The sequence below is a fragment of the Micropterus dolomieu genome, linkage group LG03 (assembly GCF_021292245.1).
Source record: "Micropterus dolomieu isolate WLL.071019.BEF.003 ecotype Adirondacks linkage group LG03, ASM2129224v1, whole genome shotgun sequence".
Taxonomy (NCBI): domain Eukaryota; kingdom Metazoa; phylum Chordata; class Actinopteri; order Centrarchiformes; family Centrarchidae; genus Micropterus; species Micropterus dolomieu.
The window spans coordinates 33554045-33576179 of NC_060152.1; the positions used below are offsets into that span (position 1 = coordinate 33554045).

At 41.0% G+C, this 22135-nt stretch overlaps 1 protein-coding gene across 1 annotated transcript in view; it reads left to right on the forward strand.

Annotated features, from left to right (window-relative positions):
• The window catches only part of hace1 (HECT domain and ankyrin repeat containing E3 ubiquitin protein ligase 1), a 47647-nt gene that overhangs the window by 20952 nt on the left and 4560 nt on the right, over positions 1-22135 (forward strand). Inside the window, exons 13-23 of the mRNA XM_046043738.1 lie at positions 1907-1975; positions 2137-2224; positions 3256-3367; positions 11007-11104; positions 11269-11356; positions 11457-11606; positions 12803-12999; positions 17207-17338; positions 19473-19571; positions 20099-20169; positions 20248-20361. Coding sequence (XP_045899694.1) covers positions 1907-1975; positions 2137-2224; positions 3256-3367; positions 11007-11104; positions 11269-11356; positions 11457-11606; positions 12803-12999; positions 17207-17338; positions 19473-19571; positions 20099-20169; positions 20248-20361 — 1218 coding nt within the window. The remainder of the gene's footprint in view (positions 1-1906; positions 1976-2136; positions 2225-3255; positions 3368-11006; positions 11105-11268; positions 11357-11456; positions 11607-12802; positions 13000-17206; positions 17339-19472; positions 19572-20098; positions 20170-20247; positions 20362-22135) is intronic.

Sequence of the window (22135 nt, forward strand, 5' to 3'; positions counted from 1 at the left end):
TACTCTGCTACCGCTGACACTGCTCCTACTCTGCTACCGCTGACACTGCTCCTACTCTGCTACCGCTGACACTGCTCCTACTCTGCTACCGCTGACACTGCTCCTACTCTGCTGACACTGCTCCTACTCTGCTGACACTGCTCCTACTCTGCTGACACTGCTCCTACTCTGCTGACACTGCTCCTACTCTGCTGACACTGCTCCTACTCTGCTGACACTGCTCCTACTCTGCTACCGCTGACACTGCTCCTACTCTGCTACCGCTGACACTGCTCCTACTCTGCTACCGCTGACACTGCTCCTACTCTGCTACACTACTCCTACTCTGCTACTGCTGACACTGCTCCTACTCTGCTACCGCTGACACTGCTCCTACTCTGCTACCGCTGACACTGCTCCTACTCTGCTACACCGCTCCTACTCTGCTACCGCTGACACCGCTCCTACTCTGCTACCGCTGACACCGCTCCTACTCTGCTACCGCTGACACCGCTCCTACTCTGCTACCGCTGACACCGCTCCTACTCTGCTACCGCTGACACCGCTCCTACTCTGCTACCGCTGACACCGCTCCTACTCTGCTACCGCTGACACCGCTCCTACTCTGCTACACTGCTCCTACTCTGCTACCGCTGACACCGCTCCTACTCTGCTACCGCTGACACCGCTCCTACTCTGCTACACTGCTCCTACTCTGCTACTGCTGAAACTACTCCGTGTTAAATAGCGTCTTTTTTATATTATTTTTAGTAGCAGTAGTATATGTTGCTTAAAAATAAAACATTATGTTCACTGGGAAAAAGTTAAAATGTTTTACCCACACACTTAAATTAATACATTTTAGAGCTGTAACTGCTATACCGTGATACAGTGAAACCGTTTTGTTTATCATACTGTCAAAATCCAAACCTAAGGCCCATGTCTACTGCTAACCCCAGTGACAATTTCCCTACCACTACTACTGCATCTCATTATGCAACCCTATTTTAATATGATGAGTACATTTACCTTGTAACTTAGACACCTGTTGGTACTACCGCTGCCACTACTGATAGTATTGCTTTTCTCACAGCCACTACTTCCATTGCTGGAGGGGGCGGCCTGTAACCCTGAAAAGACCCAAATGACAAAAAATCTAAAGAGTTATGTTCGATCAAGCTTTGCAAACAAGTAGGAGCGTTGCCCTCAGTCAGACCCACTTATACCGTGTGTTCAGCAGCATATGGAGGCTGTCAAGTAACCGGTTTAATAAAGGACAATTCACAATACATGTATTGCAACAATGCATTCATTGTGAACTGTCCCCATAAATAATTGTACATATTTTAATATATTTATATATGCATATTTGCATGATACATCAAATTCATTGAAATTGAAAGACACAGAATTTGGGAGAAAATAAAACTGATTTGATAGGGCCCTATCCATGGTTTGCTCATCCAGTATGTGAATGTAGTATAACTATAGCAAACTCCATCAGGAGGTAGTGACTTTAGCTGTAAAAATGTTGAAGAACAATGGAGAATGTGACAGAACTAAATAGGCAAATATTTGTGTGCCATGATCCTAGGGGAAACGCTGAACCGCCATTATTAGTATGAAGCCTGCATTAAGAGAAGCTACGCACTCTGGTCACTCTTTCTTTTTACTTCTGCAGCTGTTCGTATAGTATTTCATGAGCTTCAGTCCCACCTCATCATCCATCTAGAGGCTCAAAGTCTTAACAGCTTTCCTACACTGGCCGTGTAATGTAAGCTGCAGTAGCTAGGTTCCATCCCGATGTAGCGCACATTTTAAAACGTTTTTAATTTAACGAGAAAAACGGATGCTGTTGCTGAGAAGCTGCTGCTGTCTGTCTGTCTTTCTCACTCCATCTAACTTGTTCCTCACCTTCCTCACCCAGAATGACATCCCCTCGCTTCATTGAATTTGTCTGCAAGCATGACGAGGTGCTCAAGTGTTTTGTAACCAGGTGAGTCAATTTGGCCCATACTTAAACCTCCACGCACAGTACATTGAGACTGGGTATTGATCCAGAAACCTCTTCATTTACTTACACTGAAGTCTCCTGCTTGCTCTCTTCCTTCGGTCTTTTTTCTCTCTGTGTTCATCTCCCTGCACCGCTTTTTTCAGGAATCCAAAGATCATATTTAACCACTTCCACTTCCTCTTGGAGTGTCCAGAGTTGATGTCACGCTTCATGCATATCATTAAGGGCCAGGTAAGACATGATGACTCATTTTATGAAATGTTTTGAGGGACTTAATATGAAAGCACAAGTTTGGAAGCTAAATCCAGTCCATCTGAAAATGTGGTCGATTCGATTAAGCAAGAAAGAACGGTTGTAATTAGTTAGAAAGTGTGCACTTTTAGCACTGAAATCCATTTCTCCAATGTACACTATTATTCAAAAGTTTGGGGGCAACTTTTGCCCATTAAAAAAACATCAAATTGATCAGACATACAGTGTAGACATTGTTTAGATATCTTTATATTGGTTTATGTTTATTATGTTATTGTTGTTGTGCACCTAGTCGCCAAAACAAATTTCTTGTATGTGTAAAAACCACTTGGCAATAAATCCGATTCTGATTAATGTTATTAATGGCTATTGTTGCTGCAAACGGCTGATTTGTAATGGAATATCTACAGAGGCGTACAGAGGCCCATTATAAGCAACCATCAGCCATGCGGTCTAACTGCACACTTTTTGCTAACCCAAGTTTTATCATTTTAAAAGGCTAACTGATTATTAGAAAACCCTTTTGCAGTCATGACAGCACAGCTAAAACTGTTGTGCTGATTAAAGAAGCAATAAAACTGGCCTTTAGACTAGTTGTGTGTCTGGAGCATCAGCAATTGTGGGATCCATTACAGGCACAAAATGACCAGAAACATCTTCGAAAACTCAGTCTGTTCTTGTGGTGAGAAATGAAGCAATCCATGCGAGAAACTGCCAAGATACTAAAGTTCTCATACAATGCTGTGTACTACTTCCTTCACAGAACAGTGCAAACTGGCTCTGACCTGAAACAAATAATCAATAATGAGAATAATTGTTAGTTGCACAGTGTGAAATGTCCTACTCTGCACATTATGGTCACATTTCTTTACATTATGGTACACATTTCTTGCTTTCTAAGCCGTTGGTTGAAACGGACACATCCACAGTCTTTGAGAAGCACTTGAAAGTGGTAATTTGTTCAGGGAAGTGTTGTGCAGTGTGGCATGAATTCTTGTTTTACCATTCAGCCCTTCAAGGATCGCTGTGAGTGGTTCTATGAGCATCTGTTGGCCAGCCAGCCAGACTCAGACATGGTTCATCGTCCAGTCAATGAGAACGACATCTTGCTCATCCACAGAGGTACAAAATGTCCTCACCACCATACACTTCCAATATTCATGTATAAAGAAAGAATCACGGCATTCTGCTAATCCACAAAGGAGGTAAATGTTCTCACCACCAAACACTTCCACTGTATGCACATGTATAAAGAGAAGATCACGGCGTTCAATATTTTAATTTAGTTTTATATCGCTAGCAGGCGTTTAAAAATGTCAGCATTTGTGAATGTTGCTCTATGCACCTCATGTGTGACTGAATGCAGTCCTGTACAATAACTACAAAGCATTGTGCATTTGTTTACACTTAAAAAATTTATTTTGTCACTTTATTGAACAAGAAGTTTGATACCCACATAACATGCCACATAAACTGACGAAAGCAAAAAAAATTAGGAAGTCAAATAAACAAAATGAAAGCTGCAAGCCGTGTTGAACTGGCCCTTATGCCCTTATATGAAGCTTTGGTCATGTTTAACACGAAGAACTAACATTGTAACATTGTAGATAAATAATAAAATATTCAAAAGCATAATAGGTCTCATGTAATTATCAGTTATCTACTGATTATTAACATTTTAAAAACACTTAAGTTTTGGTGACATATCACATTGAACCAGCAAGACACACTGAGATTTCAGTTTCACTACAAACTGAAGAAGTGAACCCCCAAAAGTGCCCCATTCTATTAGCTGGTCCTGAGAGTTAATGATCAAATAACACCCAATGTTCAACGTCAGACCAGCACTTCTTTCGAACCATTAATCAGGGCAAATCAAATGATTGAATTAACAAAAGATGCCATTCTGGAACACTGGACAAATCAAAGCAAAACTCAAAACAACCTTTGCTATCCTGCCCTAATGAGTATAACTGGCAGATCTCTGTCAGAGGGACATAGCAGAGACAGATCCTGACCAAAAAGTTTGTCAAGTGAGCAATATATCATCCGCGAACAGACGTATCTTGTAGTCATAAGCTCCAATTGAAATCCCCTTAATCTCTGGGTCGTGCCTTATTGCCTAAGCTTGGGTCTCTATGAAGAGTGCAAAGAGGGCGGGGTTTTATTCTAGCTGTGGGGTTTCAATAAAGTGATTTAATACATTAAACAGATTTTTCATTAAAGCCAAAACGTTACAGCACTTAGTAGAGATAGGCCCACTCGAACACCTTCTCCAAACTAAACAGATCAGCGTTGCATTAATATTTTTCTTGACCACAAAGTCTACCACATGGAGTGTTCGCCTAATATTGTCTTGTGATTGTCTTTCTCGGACAAACCCTGTTTGGTCTGGGTCCATCAGTTCAGAGACAGTATGTTCAATCATTTTGGCAATAATTGAGGCAAACAGCTTATAGTCCGTATTCAAAATAGATAAGTCTATATGAAATACACTCTCCCTTATCCATGCCTGCTTTAGGAGGTATTGGTTTTACTGCCTTGCTCCAAGATTGAGGCATCTGGCCTTCCCTAAGAGTGTGGTTAAAGTCTCAGAGTAGCAGTGGCATCAACTCAGGCTTGAAACAGGACCATTCACTTACATACCCATCTGACCCTGGTGTTTTGTTGGTCACCCAGTTCTGTGGACGTTATCTCTGCATTCAGTACATTATTCTGCTGTTCTCCTATTGAGGGAAGATCCAGAGATTTTAAGAATTCATCAACTAATGAGTTATCAGTCTTATCTGGTTGGGTATGTAAGGCTTCAAAGGATTCTCTAGTTTATGACACATTTTGTTATTTTTTGGGATTCTTATTTGTAGACAGTTTTTTTTTCTGCTTGTTACTTGCATAGTAGTCTCCAGGACTTTAGTTTAGTAAACCTCACTTTCACATCTGAAGGGACATGCTGAGCGTAATTTCGTGAGACTTTGTGACATTCAAACATGGCGGCGTGCAGCTAAACAAACATTTCTTTAATCAGACAATCCGCCAATTTAATCCAAAGTTAAAGTAATCACAACTATCCCATCGCTCTGGAGGACCTCGAAGAAGAGTGTTTGGAGGACCTTGAAGTTTACATTGACCAGTGTTTTCACAGTGTGGTCATGGGGAAGTCCAAGAGAAACTGCACTGAAGACACACCTGGAGCAGTCTCCTCACAAGGCGGTGATTTCACAGACATTCTGGATTCAAAAGACAAGAAACTGTCCAGCTTTGATGCCCGAATATTTCAGGTGGAAGTCCACCACAAAGAGTTTCAGGCTCTCCGGGAATCCCTGCTGTTTAGCCAGAAACAGGTGATTGAGCTTCTGCGAAGAACGAGGTCGTCAAAGGGGGACTCCAAAAAATAAAAACATTAGAGAAAGGAATTTTGGGCATCCCTGAGCAGGCGGACGAAGCCTCAGAGGAGACCGTAAAAAACTTCATTGTGAAGCAGCTGAAACTCCCAACTAACATTGTGTTAGGTGCCCATAGATTTTTCTTCTAGCTGTGGGGTTTCAATAAAGTGATTTAATACATTAAAAAAAGCTGTCATCGGTTCAGGGTTAGGTATGTAATCCAGCAGTTGACAAGCTCAGTACAGCTGGCAGTCACCATATCTCTCACCGTGTCTTCTTCGGGAGACAGCAAATGCAGTCATGAAGTCATGAGAGGTAAAATAATCTCCTACTCACCATACAAAAAAAGAAAAAAAAATCTTGCAAATAAGAGCTAAAAAAACCAAACATTAGAAGCTGCCTTTGCTGCCTCACCACAGGAACACATGTTGAAAGATCTGAGAAGACTTAATAATTTCATTTAATTGAAGTTTGATAAAAAGACTAAATTCCAGTTACAAAGATTACGACGGGAGAACTTGGAACATGGCAATAAATCCAGCAGATTCCTCGACTTCCAATTAAAATCAATAAAGTAAAAATAATTATTTCCTCCATAAAGGACACAGCTGGGAATATGACTGATAACCGAATTTTTTATTTCCTACTTTACATACATTTCGTAAACTCGTGGGAACTCGTTTATACCCCACATTAAAACATTATACAGTTCCCCAAGAGCTTCTGTCAGGACAATTTATCTTACTGCTCCAAGCTTTAGTCTTCAGAGGGGCACTAGGTAAGGTTGCCCACTCTCTCCCTTGATGTTCGACATTTTTATAGAACCATTAACAGCTGCTATCAGACAAAATGAAAACAGTGAAGAAATTCAAACAGAAAACATAGACCACAAGATAAGCCTTTATGCAGATGATGTATTACTTTTCCTCCAAAACTCACAAACTTCACTTACTGAGACAATCACACTTATCATCCATCTCAGGTCAAAGGTCTTCAGATTGCAGTGCCTAGATTTGTAGTCGATCTGATTAATTCTGTAGGAGGAGTTATTTAAAGTACTGAGCTTGTACATGGCGAAAAATGTAATGTTTATTTCAAAATGGTTGACTTCGTGTTGGGCAAACTCTCTTAAAAGAAACAATATATTTATGATGAGAGCAAGGACCCCCCGTCCGAATCTCAAAACCAAAGCAACTTTTTCCCAACCATGGCATGTGTTTGGCGGTGCTATAGAGCCCCCTGGCCACGCCTGAGTCCAAACACTGCAGAACAATCACTGTAGAACTGGTGAAAATCCCGTGCCAGTTCGGGCGTGTGTGGATGCATCCTTACCAAAATAGAATAATACTCCTTACAAAAACAATAGGTTTCATGGACTTTCAATGCCAGAGAATATTCTGTATATCAGTTAGGGGTCGACCAATAATCGGCCAATTATTGTGGCCGATATTCAGCATTTTACCAATAATCTGCATTGGTAATTTTAAAATTAGATAGCCGATATAATTAATTAATAAAAAAAATGTGTTACTTTGGCTCTGATGCAGCCACCTCTCTCTGTCTGTGGTCACCACTCTGTGGGCTCGAGCAATGTTCCCCCCACAGTAATAGCTGATTGGATTCAAGTCACGAGTAAAAGCCTATCCACACTGAATACTGAATATACTGTAGTGTGGAAGTAGCCAATAGAATGAGTGAGTCATCAAGCCCCTCCCCATCCCTCTCAGCAGAGCTCCACTTCAACACATACGGAGCGTATTTAGTAGCGATGACCATAACTACGCCCGTTACTGTAAGAAAGTGATACTAGTAAAAGGCTGATACTGCATCAGTACAATAAGCAGGAACGTGTACAGAGCGATATTTTAATCTGCTCTGTTTTACATGTGCTAACTCTGCTAATAGCTAGTTATAAACAAGCTAAAACGAAATCTCTCTGTCTGTACCCTGTTTAGCTGAGATGCTACGTACCTTGAAATTTAGCAAATCCTTGCAAACTCAGCTGCTTGTCGAGAGATACCAGCTCCTCGGGAGCAGCAGAGGGAGGAGGAGGAGGACAGGACTGCTCACTCAGTATTTTGATGTCAGGAATATAGTTTATTTTACATGTTCCATTTGTTTGAAGTGAGATACTGATTTTATATTGTGACTTTGCTGCTGTAAACGTTTGTCCCTGCTCTGAGAACAGTTATTCTAAAATATAAAATTTGATTACTGTTCTGAATTTATGCTTTTTTTTTTTTTTTATTAAATATTTTTTAAAGGCAATTATGTAGTAATGAAAAACCAATAAGAGTTAATTTTGTTCATTTCAACAATGTTTTGTGTTAATTTTAAATTTTGACACCAAGATTTTACAGCAAATGTATATCGGTTCCAAATATCGGTTATTTGTCTAAATGGTTGCTAATAATCAGGATCAGCCCGTAAAAAAAACAAACATATCGGTCGATTCCTAATATCAGTATTAGTAGTCATCTAATGAAGAAGTAACTTAAACCTGCATTCTATGTAACAGCCAGCAGGGGGCAACTTCTCTGGTTGCAAAAAGAAGTCCGGTTCCATTAGAAATAATGTTAAAATGAGGCTACTTCTCATCTGATGTATTCCCTCAGTAAACACTTTCCTGATGGATTTGTGGTCTCATGTGATAGTTTCAAGTCTTCAATACAGCACGATGTTCATTTAGTAAATTATGGTCCTATTTAGAGGAAAATAGACGATAAAGCATCGTATGCTTTAGGTACTACGCTGTGATCAGGCTAGAGTGACTAATGTCCACGGCACTGTGTAAATTTAACCAGCGCTGTTGAACAAGCTTACTAGGAGTTGGCTGTTAATTTTCCCGGTAAGTATGTTTTGTTTTAAGCCTGTTTTTAGCTAGCCAAAATTAGCATCCCGGTTAAAAGTTAAAGTGAATTACAGCTGCAGCTAGCTAACCAAGCTTGCTAGCGCCATTGTCTCGTCCAAATATGGTCACGTCCTATGCCGCTAGTTGCAAAAAATCAACATGGTGGACTCAGGGATTCAAAACAGCAGTCCACAAACCAACGGGTGACGTCATGGTGATGTCCACTTCTTTTATACAGTCTGTCTCAAACATAGCTCAACATATCGTAATGTCATAGGACATACATCAGGAAGAACAGATATTACTGGGACACTATAGAAAACTGCAGATGAACATATAGTATCCAGGATTTTACATCAGCTACACTGCTAGAGGACCTGAATCCTGAACTATACATGAAAACAAGAGCTGATGTTTGATTTGATTTGGAACTTGCTGTTTGTTAACTGTGTAAATTAACACTAGCATTTGTTGTATTTGATTGTATGTTGAACAGGGCACCTTTTTTGGGTTTATTTTATAAAATATGCATAAATGTGACAACTGTAATTTTCTTCAATCATACCATTATGAGGACTTTTAAAGAGGTGGTATTGTGGTTTTTGGCTTTTTCCCTTCTCCTTTATTGAGTTATATATCTTTTTTTGTGCATGTAACAGGTTTGCAAAGTCAAAAGCCCAAAGTTCAGCACAAAGGGAGTTCCAATCTCCCAAAGAAAACTCTGCTCTGAACTTCCTGAAAACAGCTCGTTTGGAGTCCAGCCGCCTCCCTTTCATCCCTGTGACGTCACAGCCAAGCGGCGACTCCGACACGCCCTCAGAAACAGCGAGCTGCAGCACACAGCTCTCCTCTCCCTTCCAAACACTAGCTACCCTCCAGGCAGTCAGTGGACATAAAGTTGTTCCTGTGATGTAGAGACAGAGCTCAGTTAAAACTTTATGGATACAGATTAATAACTCACCGCTCTGAAACTCTCGCTCCAGTCCATGTTGCCGAGCCGGTCGGCAACACGGACGGCTGAACCCGAGCCGTTTACCGGCTTCTCGCCGACCCGCCCTTCTCTGCTTCTGATTGGCTAGTAGTCCTTAACTAGGAACTGAGCATGTGCAACTCCCAACAAAGATCATTTAGAGACAAGATGTATCACTCCATAGCTAAAACGAAGCCTTCAACACAGGCTGAAAAGAGGAGCTGCAGCAACGTGCAGTATGACAAAAAATATGGTGTTTTTTGAAAATTAAACCATGTAAACCTGTTCTGGTACAACCCCTAAATATGATTTGTAACCTGAAAATGAGCATAATACCACCTTTTTAAAATACGTTGCTTGTAAAGTGTTTGATTGAGCAGGTTGAATCAGGTTGGTAACACCTCTGCCTTATTTTGAGCCCGGGAAAAAGTACCAATACAGTGGTCTGATGGAAATGAATGAGGTGGCTGCACTTTTTATGCAGTGCTAATGTTCAACGTGTTCTCATCTCAGCGACACAAAGGAGTCGACATGAATAAAGTCATTGACTTAGGTTTAGGCACAAACATTTCTGATAGTTAAGGTAAGGGTAGCGGGCTTCGGGGGCTGTCAACACCTTTAACACGAACATAGCTAGCTAGCTGGACGCCCCAGAGTGTCTCATACAGATGCATCCGGGAGCATCTCCCACAGACGTGTCAAAAACTATGCTTTTTCACTTTTTCTGAAAGGGTCGATATTGGGCGCCCTGAGATGAGAACGGGCTCTTATGTTGGTCTAAACAATGTTTTAATTCGTCAGATCTCAGTCCTGGTTGATTTGCCGACACCTGTCTCAAAGATGTTTACGGCAAATGCTTAATATCTTAAGAATAATAACTTAATATAACAGATTCCTGAGTTCTGTTGAAAATGACATTGACCATTTGGGGCAGCAAATATGTCTTAAGCATCTACTGTGAAATATGCAGCTCCAACTGTTGTGTTCTGCATTTCTTGAAATGTTCTCCAACTGTTGTCTTCTGCATCATGTTCAGTACGTCATTACATGTATGCATCATTTCCTGTGAAACCCCAATGTGTGGGCACACAATTTGAATCTCACGCAAGAAAGCCAGACTCAGCCAGTAATAATGAAGACTAAGAAATAGACAGGCAATAATAGAACACAAATACATTGGAAGGCTATTGCTGAAAGATGCTATAATGACAATCTTGAGGATTGTAACTAAAACACAATAGCTTGGGAATAGCAAAAACCTTAATCACACACATTCGTCATTCAAAAGATAAATATAGAAATCTTGTGAGTCAAGATTAGTATAAAAAGTATAGTAATTAAGAAAGTGTTAAATTACATTCCTTATTAGGGCACCAAGCGTTGTTTTCTATTGTTCCCACAAATTATTTCCATCCATTAATCCTGTCTATAACAACAACAACAACAAAAAATAGTTTTAAACCTGACCACTGTATTTCTCATCGGATTTCCCCATTTATTTCTACTTAAAGTTTTGTTATAGAGTAACCTAATTCTGTTTTTATATCTCACTAACAGACTCCATATTCAGGAGTAGCTGTGAGATGGTTTCCAAGTCCACCAATGAGAAACTCAAACAGGGCATCGCTGTTCGCTTCCATGGCGAGGAGGGGATGGTGGGTTTCTAAATTCATATGACTCTGCATGAGTTCTCCATAATAAAAGCCCTTTTCTGTTGCCTGGTTTCAGCTGCCGGCTGATATATCAGCAGTACTCCAGTCACATGGCTCAAAGTAGTGAGCTGTGTTGTGGTTTGTGTTAAATTTTCTGTGTGTTTCAGGGCCAGGGTGTAGTTCGGGAGTGGTTTGACATCCTGTCCAATGAGATAATCAACCCAGACTATGCTCTGTTCACTCAGTCAGCTGATGGTACATGACATTTTCCTTACTGTGATAACATTTAGTGTGACAAGCAGAAATGTCTCATGGAGAATGAAGGTGTGTGTTTGTGTGTGTGTGTAATCTACAGGCACCACTTTTCAGCCCAACAGTAACTCCTCTGTGAATCCAGACCACCTGAACTACTTCCGGTTCGCAGGTCAGATCCTGGGTCTGGCTCTGTACCACCGACAGCTGGTCAACATCTACTTCACTCGCTCCTTCTACAAACACATACTGGGTAAAAGAACACAGGCACATGTGTAGATCAGGGCCAGACCAGTGTGTTAGTTGATAATGCGTGGAGTCATCCACATTTCACCCTTTAAATTTGCTTGAAGCAGATTATTAAAAAAATCACTTAAATTCAGTCAAACTTGAACACATGTATCATTCAAACACGGCTGGAACAAATGTTATTTACTCTTTCCTCCATATAACTTCAGATCTTGCCTCATGATCATAAAGCTAATAATAATAATAAGTAATCCAGGTGATTGTTGTCTGTTTGGTACAGTGCACACAGGAACTTCTGGTATAAGTCAGCATGACCTTGCATCCATGTCCACGTTATATTTCCAGTTTACATCAACCAAAGCTTCAGGGAATCATTATCCAAAATGGAAATAAGAGAGCAATTTTGCGTACATTACTAAGGCTGAAAATGTCCTGTCATGTCCGGTTTTGCGGTGGGTTGGTGATGGTATGGAGAGGCATATGCTTGGAGGGTCGCACAGATCTCCTCTTGCCAGCCAACCTGACTGCTCTTAGGTCCTGGGATGAAATCCTCAGAGCCCTTGTTAGATCTTACGCCGCCCTGATCCAGGACTGGAAGGATATCCGACCCCCACGTCCTGTTATGAGTTGCAGAGATGAAGTTATACAATGTACAGTAAAGATTTTGAACTTTTAACCATTTTGTTCATTGAGATCTGATGTGTGATTCAAGTGTTCCATTCATTTTTTATTGAGTAATGTAAATATCTAGTTTAGATGTGTAGTGACTTTAAGCCTTGGAGAGAAAACCGTCTAGGGTTCGAAAGCGTTCAATGTTGGATAAGATTGATCATTTTTGTTGGTTACACATTATTGGAGACCTGATAGTAACCCTTGATGAAATTCCAGACAAGTATGTCACCACGCATTGTAGAATTATCATTATCATGATGTAAAATATTTGTTTTTATGTATTTTTTATAATATAATTTATATATATATAATAATTACATTTTCCATCCAAACATTAAGAATAAATGGAAATGTTAGAAAGTATGTTAACATTTTGTTAGAAATAAATATATATATATATAATCCTTTACCACTATCAGCTTTGTTATATACAGATTAATATTATTGGGTGACATTTTTAAAGCATTATGAATCTGACTTCCTTCAGGTTTAGTAAAATACAATGATCATGACTTGTGTGTTTTCCAGGTATCCCAGTAAACTACCAGGACGTGTCCTCCATTGATCCAGAGTATGCAAAAAATCTGCAGTGGATCCTGGACAACGACATCAGTGATCTGGGTCTGGAGCTCACCTTCTCTGTAGAGACTGACGTGTTCGGGGCGATGGAGGAAGTGCCGCTCAAACCCGGAGGGACCAGCATCCTGGTCACCCAAGACAACAAGGTCAGTCCCTGCAGAGTCAGAGGGACGCTTTCACACAGTGTCGACATATCTTGTTTGGTTGGTGAAGGAAAAAGCTCGGTGCTAGGTGGTATTAATTTGTTTTTCTAATAAATCCTTAATTAATGTTTTAGTTAATAAAGTTTCCTTGAGGAAAAAAAATATAATTTAAATATAATATTAAATTGACACTAATTCTTGATTTCTTGATGCCTTTAAAAAGAACTGAAATAGGACAGAAATGTATATTGTTAGAAAATGTTATGTATGGCCTGGATACAACTGATGGAATTGACTACGCATGAAATCTCTATTACCATGGTCTTCCTGTGCATCTATAACTCACAGATTGTAAAAAATAAAAAGAAAGCGGTTGCCTGGGAACCTCCTGTAAACCCACAACATGGCATTTTTAGGGGTTCATGATGCAGGGAACCGTATTGAAATTGCTCAGATTTTTTATCTTCCGTTGGTTAAAGTACTAAAACCTAAATACTAAAACCTAGAAAAAAAGTGAAATTCACAGGGATGATATAGACAGCTGCAGACACCTCAGACGCAAATAAAATGACGCGTGCACCAGCGTGTGATACTGTAGGTTGCAACCAAACAGAAATCTGCACACAGCAGCAACACTGCAGCTAACGACATCAAGTCCCCTAGGACCAAAAGCAACCGGCTCCCAGCACAACACAGAAGACCATTAACAAAGTTTCATGTGCCCAAGCCCATTATGCCAAACCAAAATCAGGTCGACATGGGGTGAAAACGCTGTCAACATTAGAAAGGGTTGAGTCATGAAGACATTTCCGCTTTGTTTTGAAACTGACAAAACCGACCCAAAGCTGGCTTTCATCCTACATTACAGCAAAGCATCTGAAATATTTTGTGATTTTGTGTTTTAGTTAGCTCTAGTTAGATAATGTTAGCTGAGCTGTTACTTTACCCGGTGCAAAATAGCATAACTTTGCTGTATGGCTTTCCACATTACTTCACCAGCTAACGCGACCAGCGGTGTAAGGTACTAACAATGGGCCCCAGTGCAGGCTGTTATGAAGGGCCCTTGGGCTACACCGTTACAAAGCACACGCACACTGCGTTCGTGTCTAGAAGGGAACCCTATATTGGCAAATTTCTGTGCCTTGTTTCCTCGTTGTGCCACGGTTTAACAACTGATAAGATTAGATGCAGTAAATACCTCATTTAAAGCTCCTTAAATTGATTTATTTCCATATTAACATATTAAATTCAACAGTTCTCTTTGTGTGCGTCTCTCTCTCCTGGACGCAGCAGTCAGTAAGCAAAGCACCATCATGTGATGGATTTTAGAATCGGACTGTGTCACCTAGACTTTTGTATTTGCAAAGTACAGAAGTCAAAGAGAAAGTTATATGGAGCGTGGCCGGTGCTGTCATTGTCACAATCCTGAAACGTCCCTACAAACAGCTGAGTGCAGGAGGAGTCCTCTGTGCTGAAATGATGCAGATTTTTTCTGGCAATTTCAGTACCATAACCTCCCGAATCATGACAACCACATTCCACTTCGACAGAGAGGCAAGACGGTCTTTAAAACAGCAGCACGGCAGCCGCACCAAATCCACAGAAAAAGCACTTGTAAAGTTTTCTGGAGTCTTGTCGTCTTGTCACATGATCAAATAGAAACTTGGCTTTATAACGTTCAATTGAGATTTGTCAATTTACTGATACTCAGATACATAACTGCTTCACCCGTCTCTGTCGCTATAACTTAAGTGACCCACATAATATACATCAATGCAACATAACGGCGCAGGACAACACCACAGTGGGAGACCCATTCACTACAGTATTGTTACATTCTGCGGTCTAAGGGCCGGATTTACTAACATCCCGAATAAAGAGTAAGAAGAATTATTGCTTAGATGACAACAGGAGCAAACACGATGGAGGTCTTTTCAGCCTGTGTTGAAGGCTTCGTTTTAGCTATGGAGTGATACATCTTGTCTCTAAATGATCTTTGTTGGGAGTTGCACATGCTCAGTTCCTAGTTAAGGACTACTAGCCAATCAGAAGCAGAGAAGGGCGGGTCAGCGAGAAGCCGGTAAACAGCTCGGGTTCAGCCGTACGTGTTGCCGACCGGCTCGGCAACACGGACTGGAGCGAGAGTTTCAGACGCGTTTTGGTGTGACATCACAGCAAAGCGGAAGAAAAGGCTAGACTACAAATGAGCTTTTTTCAGACAGTTCAGAGCAGTGTTTTCTGTGTTTCCCTTTGGAGTGGACTTTGGGCTTTTTCACTTTGCAAACATATTACATGCACAAAAAAGTATTAAACTCCACAAAGGAGAGAGAAAAAGGCAAAAAGCATATTATGACCTCTTTAAACAACAAGTATTATATTGAGTTTTTTCACACTTGTGTTTCATACGCAACGTATGGAACACAAGTAAGTAGCGTTTCAAAATGTTATTCACTAGTTTTATTTTGAAAGTCTAACCGGACGTACATGTCCAAAAACTAAAGGGGTGTTTAGGTGTTAAAAAGCTGAGACTTAAAAATCCTAACTGAAACTTTTTCAATCTCATTTGTAATTCTTTTTATGGCCTGCTATCCTTACTTTAGAGGAAAAATATACACTCACTATTACTAGGCCTACATGTCTAAATAAACACATGCATGTACATCTAAATGGATCATTAATAATTTTGTTAAACTTTGTAAATATTGTAATATATAAATATATAAATAAATAATACTTTATTTATAAATGGTGAACACATCATATATAAAGTGTGAAATACAATCATAAGCACATTATTGTCGAGCTGGTAGTGATAGGTGATCTGTCTCAGAGATACGGTACCTGGCCTGTAACGGTGAGGCTTTTCCACGCCACCAGTAACGTTAGCTGGGGCGACTTTCCAGGTAGTCTTAGTAGCATCCTTTGGACTTTGCCATTAGTAGATTTAAAAGAGAGATGAGAAAATGAGATTGTTTACATTCTTTCTCGGGAAAGTATCAAAAAACAGGCAGCTATGTAATAATTTTCTTACACTTTCCAAATGATCTTATGAACCATTAACAACTCATATTTAAATGGTTTGTCATTAAAATAATACTTCATTTATAAATAGTGAACCGATCATGTATAAATTCTGAAAATACAATTATTAAGCATCTTATATATGAGCTTATTAATAAAGAATACAACATGAATAATGTTTATAAATGACTTATTAATGTGAATTAACAATGCTTTAATGATTAATTAAAAATGTACTTATACTAGAAAATAATGAATAAAAAATGTATAACTAACATTGTAAATTACTTGTTGATGTGTATTAATGTTGGAACAATGCTTTATAAATGATGAATCCCGTATTTACTAATACTTAACTAATGCTTCATAGTGTGTACTTATTATTAAGTGTTACCGACTTATCAAAGAGGAAAGTCTTACGCCTACTCTTAAATGTGGCGACGGCGCATAAAAGCGGTAACTTTAGATAGTCCTGATTAACAAACTGATATCACAGCAGGACTCTGACATACAGTAGGTTTACTCTATGTCGGAATCTAAATCCTGCTTGCACTTCGACACACGTTGAAGAGAACCTGCCAGTGAGAAGGATAGATTCATGGAGAGATTTCCCTCTTAGCCCTAGTGAGAAGGCTCCCCATGCCCCGGAGACATCCAGGGACCAGGACCAGCTGTCACCATCTGAGGAGACATTCAGGAACAATAACCACCTCCAGTCCGTCCGTGCCACAGAACAGGCTGTTCAACCTAGTGGCTGATTGATGCCATATTTTGCGAAGTGCCTCAGAGTGACATGGGAAACTACTGACCCAAGACCTATCTGGAGCGAAGACGTCACTTCCGTTGTATGAGTACAAGAATTTCCTTTATAACTATGACAAATGGAGACATGACACCACTTCCTGTTTTGACTGTAACCTGCAGGAACTGATTATATTGAAATTGGCGATTTCAATAGTGTTTCCTGCAAAGTTGGTACTGAGAGCCACATTGCCTTGCATGCATGGCCCCCAGCCCCCTCGGTATTGGGCCCCTTATAATTGGAACAAATAAACAATAAAGCTACAGGACCCCTAAAAATATCTGAGCGATTTCAAGCCCCCTTTGGGTATGTAACTATGTTTGAGCTCTGTCTCTTTATCTTGTCAGTATTTCTCGATGAATTTGATCTGTGTGTGTCCTCTCTCAGGCCGAGTACGTCCAGCTTGTGACGGAGCTGAGGATGACACGAGCCATCCAGCCTCAGATAAATGCCTTTCTGCAAGGATTCCACACCTTCATCCCCCCCTCGCTCATCCAGCTTTTTGACGAATATGAATTGGTTAGTAGTTCTCTTACGACCTGGCTTACCCTTCCTTTCCTCCTACTCACATCCGTCATCTTTACAGTAGGAATTCTTTTATTGTTTTTTATTATACCTTTGTTTTACCATCCATCCATCGTCAACTGCTTATCCTGCGTACAGGGTCGCGGGGGTCTGAAGCCACCTTTGTTTTAGCAAGTTAACTAAGAACAGTTTCTTATTTACAGTATGTCTCCTGGTTTCCCTCTGCCTCCGCAGCTCTGATGCAGGGATTGATTATGCGATTATGTCTGGGTAGGGTGCGGGTTCAACGGTGAGGTCAACTTGAAGCCCCTCTCTTTTCTCCAACAGAGTTTTTTTTTTCTGTGTGTGTCTGCAGATTTCATGTCCTCACCCTTGTGAGGATCGGTAGTGTAGCAGGATCACTATCCCACCCTGGATTGTGTTCGTCCTGCCTCTGAATATTATAGTCTAATCAGCTGCCGCGTCAAGTCATGTTCTGTGGAGTACTGACCCATTCGGGCAATTTCAGAGTGGCTGAAGATCACCCAGATTGCTCTGATAGACTTCCATCCATCCATCGATCTCCAGCTGCTTATCGAGGTTTGGGTCGCAGGGGGCAGCAGCTCCAGCAGGGGGCCCCAAACCTCCCTTTCCCGAGCTAGCTCTGACCAGAGATCAAGAGGCATTCCCAAGCCAGTGTGGAAATATTATCTCTCCACCTACTCCTGGGTCTTCCCTGAGACCTCCTCTCAGCTGGACTTGCCTGGAACACCCCCCTAGGGAGGCACCCTGGGGGCATCCATATGCCTGAAGCAACTTCACTGGCTCCATTCGACGCAAAGGAGCGGCGCCTGTACTCCAAGTTCCTCGTTGATGACTGAGATTCTCACCCTAAGGGAGAAGCGAGACACCATCCTAAAAAAAAAAACATTTTAGCAGGTTGTACACATGATCTAGTTCAGTGGAGGTCAGCAGGATAGGATGGTTCCCCATTTCCCCCTCCTGAAGGGGCGGACTGTTTTCCAGAAGCACCTTGGCACCTTCTCCATCGGCTTCTCTGAACTCCCACTCCCGCTGCTTTGCCTCTTTCACGGCAGAGGTTGCAGCCCTTCCGGATAAAACAATCCCAGAGGGCCTCCTTCTTCAGCGGGACAGCGTCCTGGACCACCGGTGTCCACCAAGGTGTTCGACAGTTACTGCCCCTTGAGGCACCTAAGACCTTGACACACTCTGTACTGCAGCTTCAGCAATGGAAGCTTTGAACATTGCCCACTCAGATTCAATTCCCCCAACCTCCACTGGGACGCCAGAAAAGCTCAGCCGGAGGTGTGAATTGAAGATCTTTTGGACAGGGGCCTCCTCCAAACGTTCCCAGTTCACCTGCAGTACACGTTTGGGCTTACCAGGTCTGTCCAGAGTCTTCCCCCACCCTTTGACCCAACTCTCCCCCCAGATGGTGATTGGTTGACAGCTCTGCTCCTCTCTTTACCCTAGTGTGTAAAACATGCGGCCTCAGATCAGACAACATGATCACAAAATCGATCATCGACCTTTGGACTAGGGTGCTCTGGTACCACGTTCCTTATGTTTGAACATGGTGTTTGTCATAAATAACCCATGACTACCACAGAAGGGAGGATGCCCCGCCCCCCCCAATCATGCCTCCCCAGGTCTCTCCATCATTTCCCACGTGTGTGTTGAAATCTCTCAGCAGAACTATGGAGTCCCCTACTGGAGCCCCATGCAGGACCCCATTCAGGGTCGACAGAAGAACTGCTGTTCAGTGCATCACACCGACAGCATTCAGTGTTCCCCCCACAACTAATAGGCATAGGGAGGATCCTCTCCTTCTCCGGGGTAAACTCCCAACGTAGCGGCGCTCAGCTGGGGGCTCCCGAGTTATGCTGCTATTAAGGTTTATTTCTGTTGTACTGTGGACTGAATATGCTTTTGTAATTCGCAGTGTGATTTGATGTGTTTTTCTCGTGTGTATTTAGTTTTACACAGAAAGCTGTTTAACTGTCTGCCAAACTAAATACCAATGTTATCAAGTGTTAAATATTGTCTAAACACAAGCATCAGTAAAAACCCTTTACTGATGGGATTTATGCTGTTACTAACGTTGCTGTGTGTGTGTGTGTGTGTGCAGGAGCTCCTGCTTTCAGGGATGCCAGAGATCGATGTGCAGGATTGGTGCAGGAACACTGAGTATACCAGTGGTTACGACCCTCAGGAGTCCGTCATCCAGGTGAGCTCTTCTTCTACCAGCCTGATATGGACTTAATCCTACATAATCCCACGGCCCTGTATACAGGATAAACGGTTGACGATGGATGGATGGATGGATCTGTGTTATTTGAGTAATAATTATATACATTAGCATTTTCCCATACGTATGCATGTTCTATGACCACATAAAATGAAAATGGGAAAGCTGTTTGCATTTATCTTTTAAAGTTGTACCCCGATGTAGAGTGGACAAGATACAATATTCAACTTATGCTCTGTTCGAGACCCATGTGAAAACAAAATTCACTGGTGACTTAACTTTTCCTAAACTTAACCAAACTGCGGCCGTTTCACAACGTTAACCACGTGTTAGAAAAGCTTTCTGGCAGAAATGCCTGACGACAAACCTCTCCCGTGTGCGCCCATGTCTGTTAAGCAGAACTGCCTAAGTGCCACTTGACAAATAGAACTGCCTCACCTTCTGGGTTGTCGGATTGTGTTTCTCTTCCTGTTAGCCATCAGCTTATCAGTCTGCATTTTTTGCAGTGGTTCTGGGAGGTGGTGAAGAGTCTGACCCAGGAGGAACGGGTTCTCCTACTTCAGTTTGTCACTGGAAGGTTTGTCTGCAGGATTTCCATTCTGGTTCTTCACATAGAAAAATGTGTTCATTGTAATAAAGTATCCCCCTCTGTCAGTTCCAGGGTTCCTCACGGTGGCTTTGCCTACCTGATGGGTGGCAGCGGTTTACAGAAGTTCACGATTGCTGCAGTGCCATACACCTCCAACCTTCTGCCTACCTCTAGTACCTGGTAATTTTTTCTCAGTCTCTTGACTTCTTTTCGAGCCTATTGAATGCGAGTCTGGTTTTGAGTCCTTTGTTTTAGATGTTTATTCTATTATCCTTGATTTGCCATGGTATGCCTTGGGTGTGCCTTTGCCACCATTACTACTTTAAAGGGGCAGTTTTTCAATGAAATTACTGTTGTTATGTTAAAATGTGCAAGAAAGGATGTAGCTGTACAAAGCACATGTGGAGCGAGATGTTTATACTAGCCTTAATGCAAGGCAGGACAGCAAGCTAACGTTACTTTAGCACGGATCTACCGCTGTTTGCTTCGTAACGTTGAATTTGGATTTATTGCTGTTTTTGCATGTACTCAGGTACACAGCTTCTCCGCCGTCTCGCTGTAACTTACGTGACCCACGTAATATACAATAATACAAAGTAACGGTTCAGGACAACACCACAGAGGAAGAACCGTTCGCTACAGTAATGTTACTTACTGCAGTATAACTGTTATAAAGTGATGCAACAATCTCATTAAATTCAGTCTAGCTCATTAATCAGAATCAGAAGGAGCTTTATTGCCAAGTAGTTTGCTTTGGTGTTACGGTGAACCACGTTAAGACAACAGTGTTTCTTGGTACTCAGTCTTACGGTAACTTGATCTCCAAGTTGGACTTGTCAATTCAATTTAATTCCATTTAGCCTTATTGGCATGAATGTGTAACAACAATATTGCCAAAGCATCATACAAACTACATAAGAACAATCAACCCCATACATTTCATTAACCAAGTAATTAAAGCGTAAAGCAATCAAAGCATACGTATGTTTGTGTTAAAAAAATAAACAAAATAAATAAAAAATTAAAATAAATACATAAAACAGTAAGTGTGTGTGTGTGTGTGTGTGTGTGTGTGTGTGTGTGTGTGTGTGTGTGTTAAAAAATAAATATATATAAAAAAATTAAAATAAATGAAACAGTAATGTGTGTGTGTGTGTGTGTGTGTTAATAGACAAAACATTTAAAAAAAATTAATTAATTAAAAAATAAAATAAATAATAATAAATTTAAAAAAAAAAGAAGTCAGTATCAAATGTAAAAACAAAACAATTACTAAAATATCAAACAATCAAAATAATAATAATTTGTATAATTATATATCAGTCTGAGGTTCTGAGACTGACTTGTCTCAGACTCAACTTAAACGGTCGTAGAGCCCTGGTTCAGGGCCATACATCCTACTGTGTTGGCAAGGATGTCTAACAGTGCTGGGGCCTTTCCGAAACTGCTTGCTACTTCCTCTACCTACCGACTTCCACTCCGTTCGTGCGGAGGCTCCGCCACATTTAGCGGCATCAGAAAGCAATGAGGGCGGAGTGGTAGTGGGTTGTTAAACCTTCAGATGCCGAGTGAGCACCGATGCCGGCTTATTGAAGGTGTCTCAACGGCCTTTGCTGCACGATGGGGATTTCTTTCAAATGTGAGTTCCGTGTGACTGTGAAAATGTTCATGCAAAACTAAATAGCTGACATTAAACGACAGAATAACAGAACATGGCACAACTAGATTCACTGGGGGATCGTGTAACAAGCAACAAAGACATTAAAGAAAAATAGTTAAGTCTTTTTAAATTGTTCAGACTATCAAATGCTTCAATATAATGTTTGATTTATTTTGAAATGTAAATGTGAATGTAGGCCTTATATTTCTTAAATAAGAAAAATAGGTAAGCATCTTATCCACTGCGCCATCACCGCCGCACATAAAAGAATATAATATTTATTTTTCGTAAATA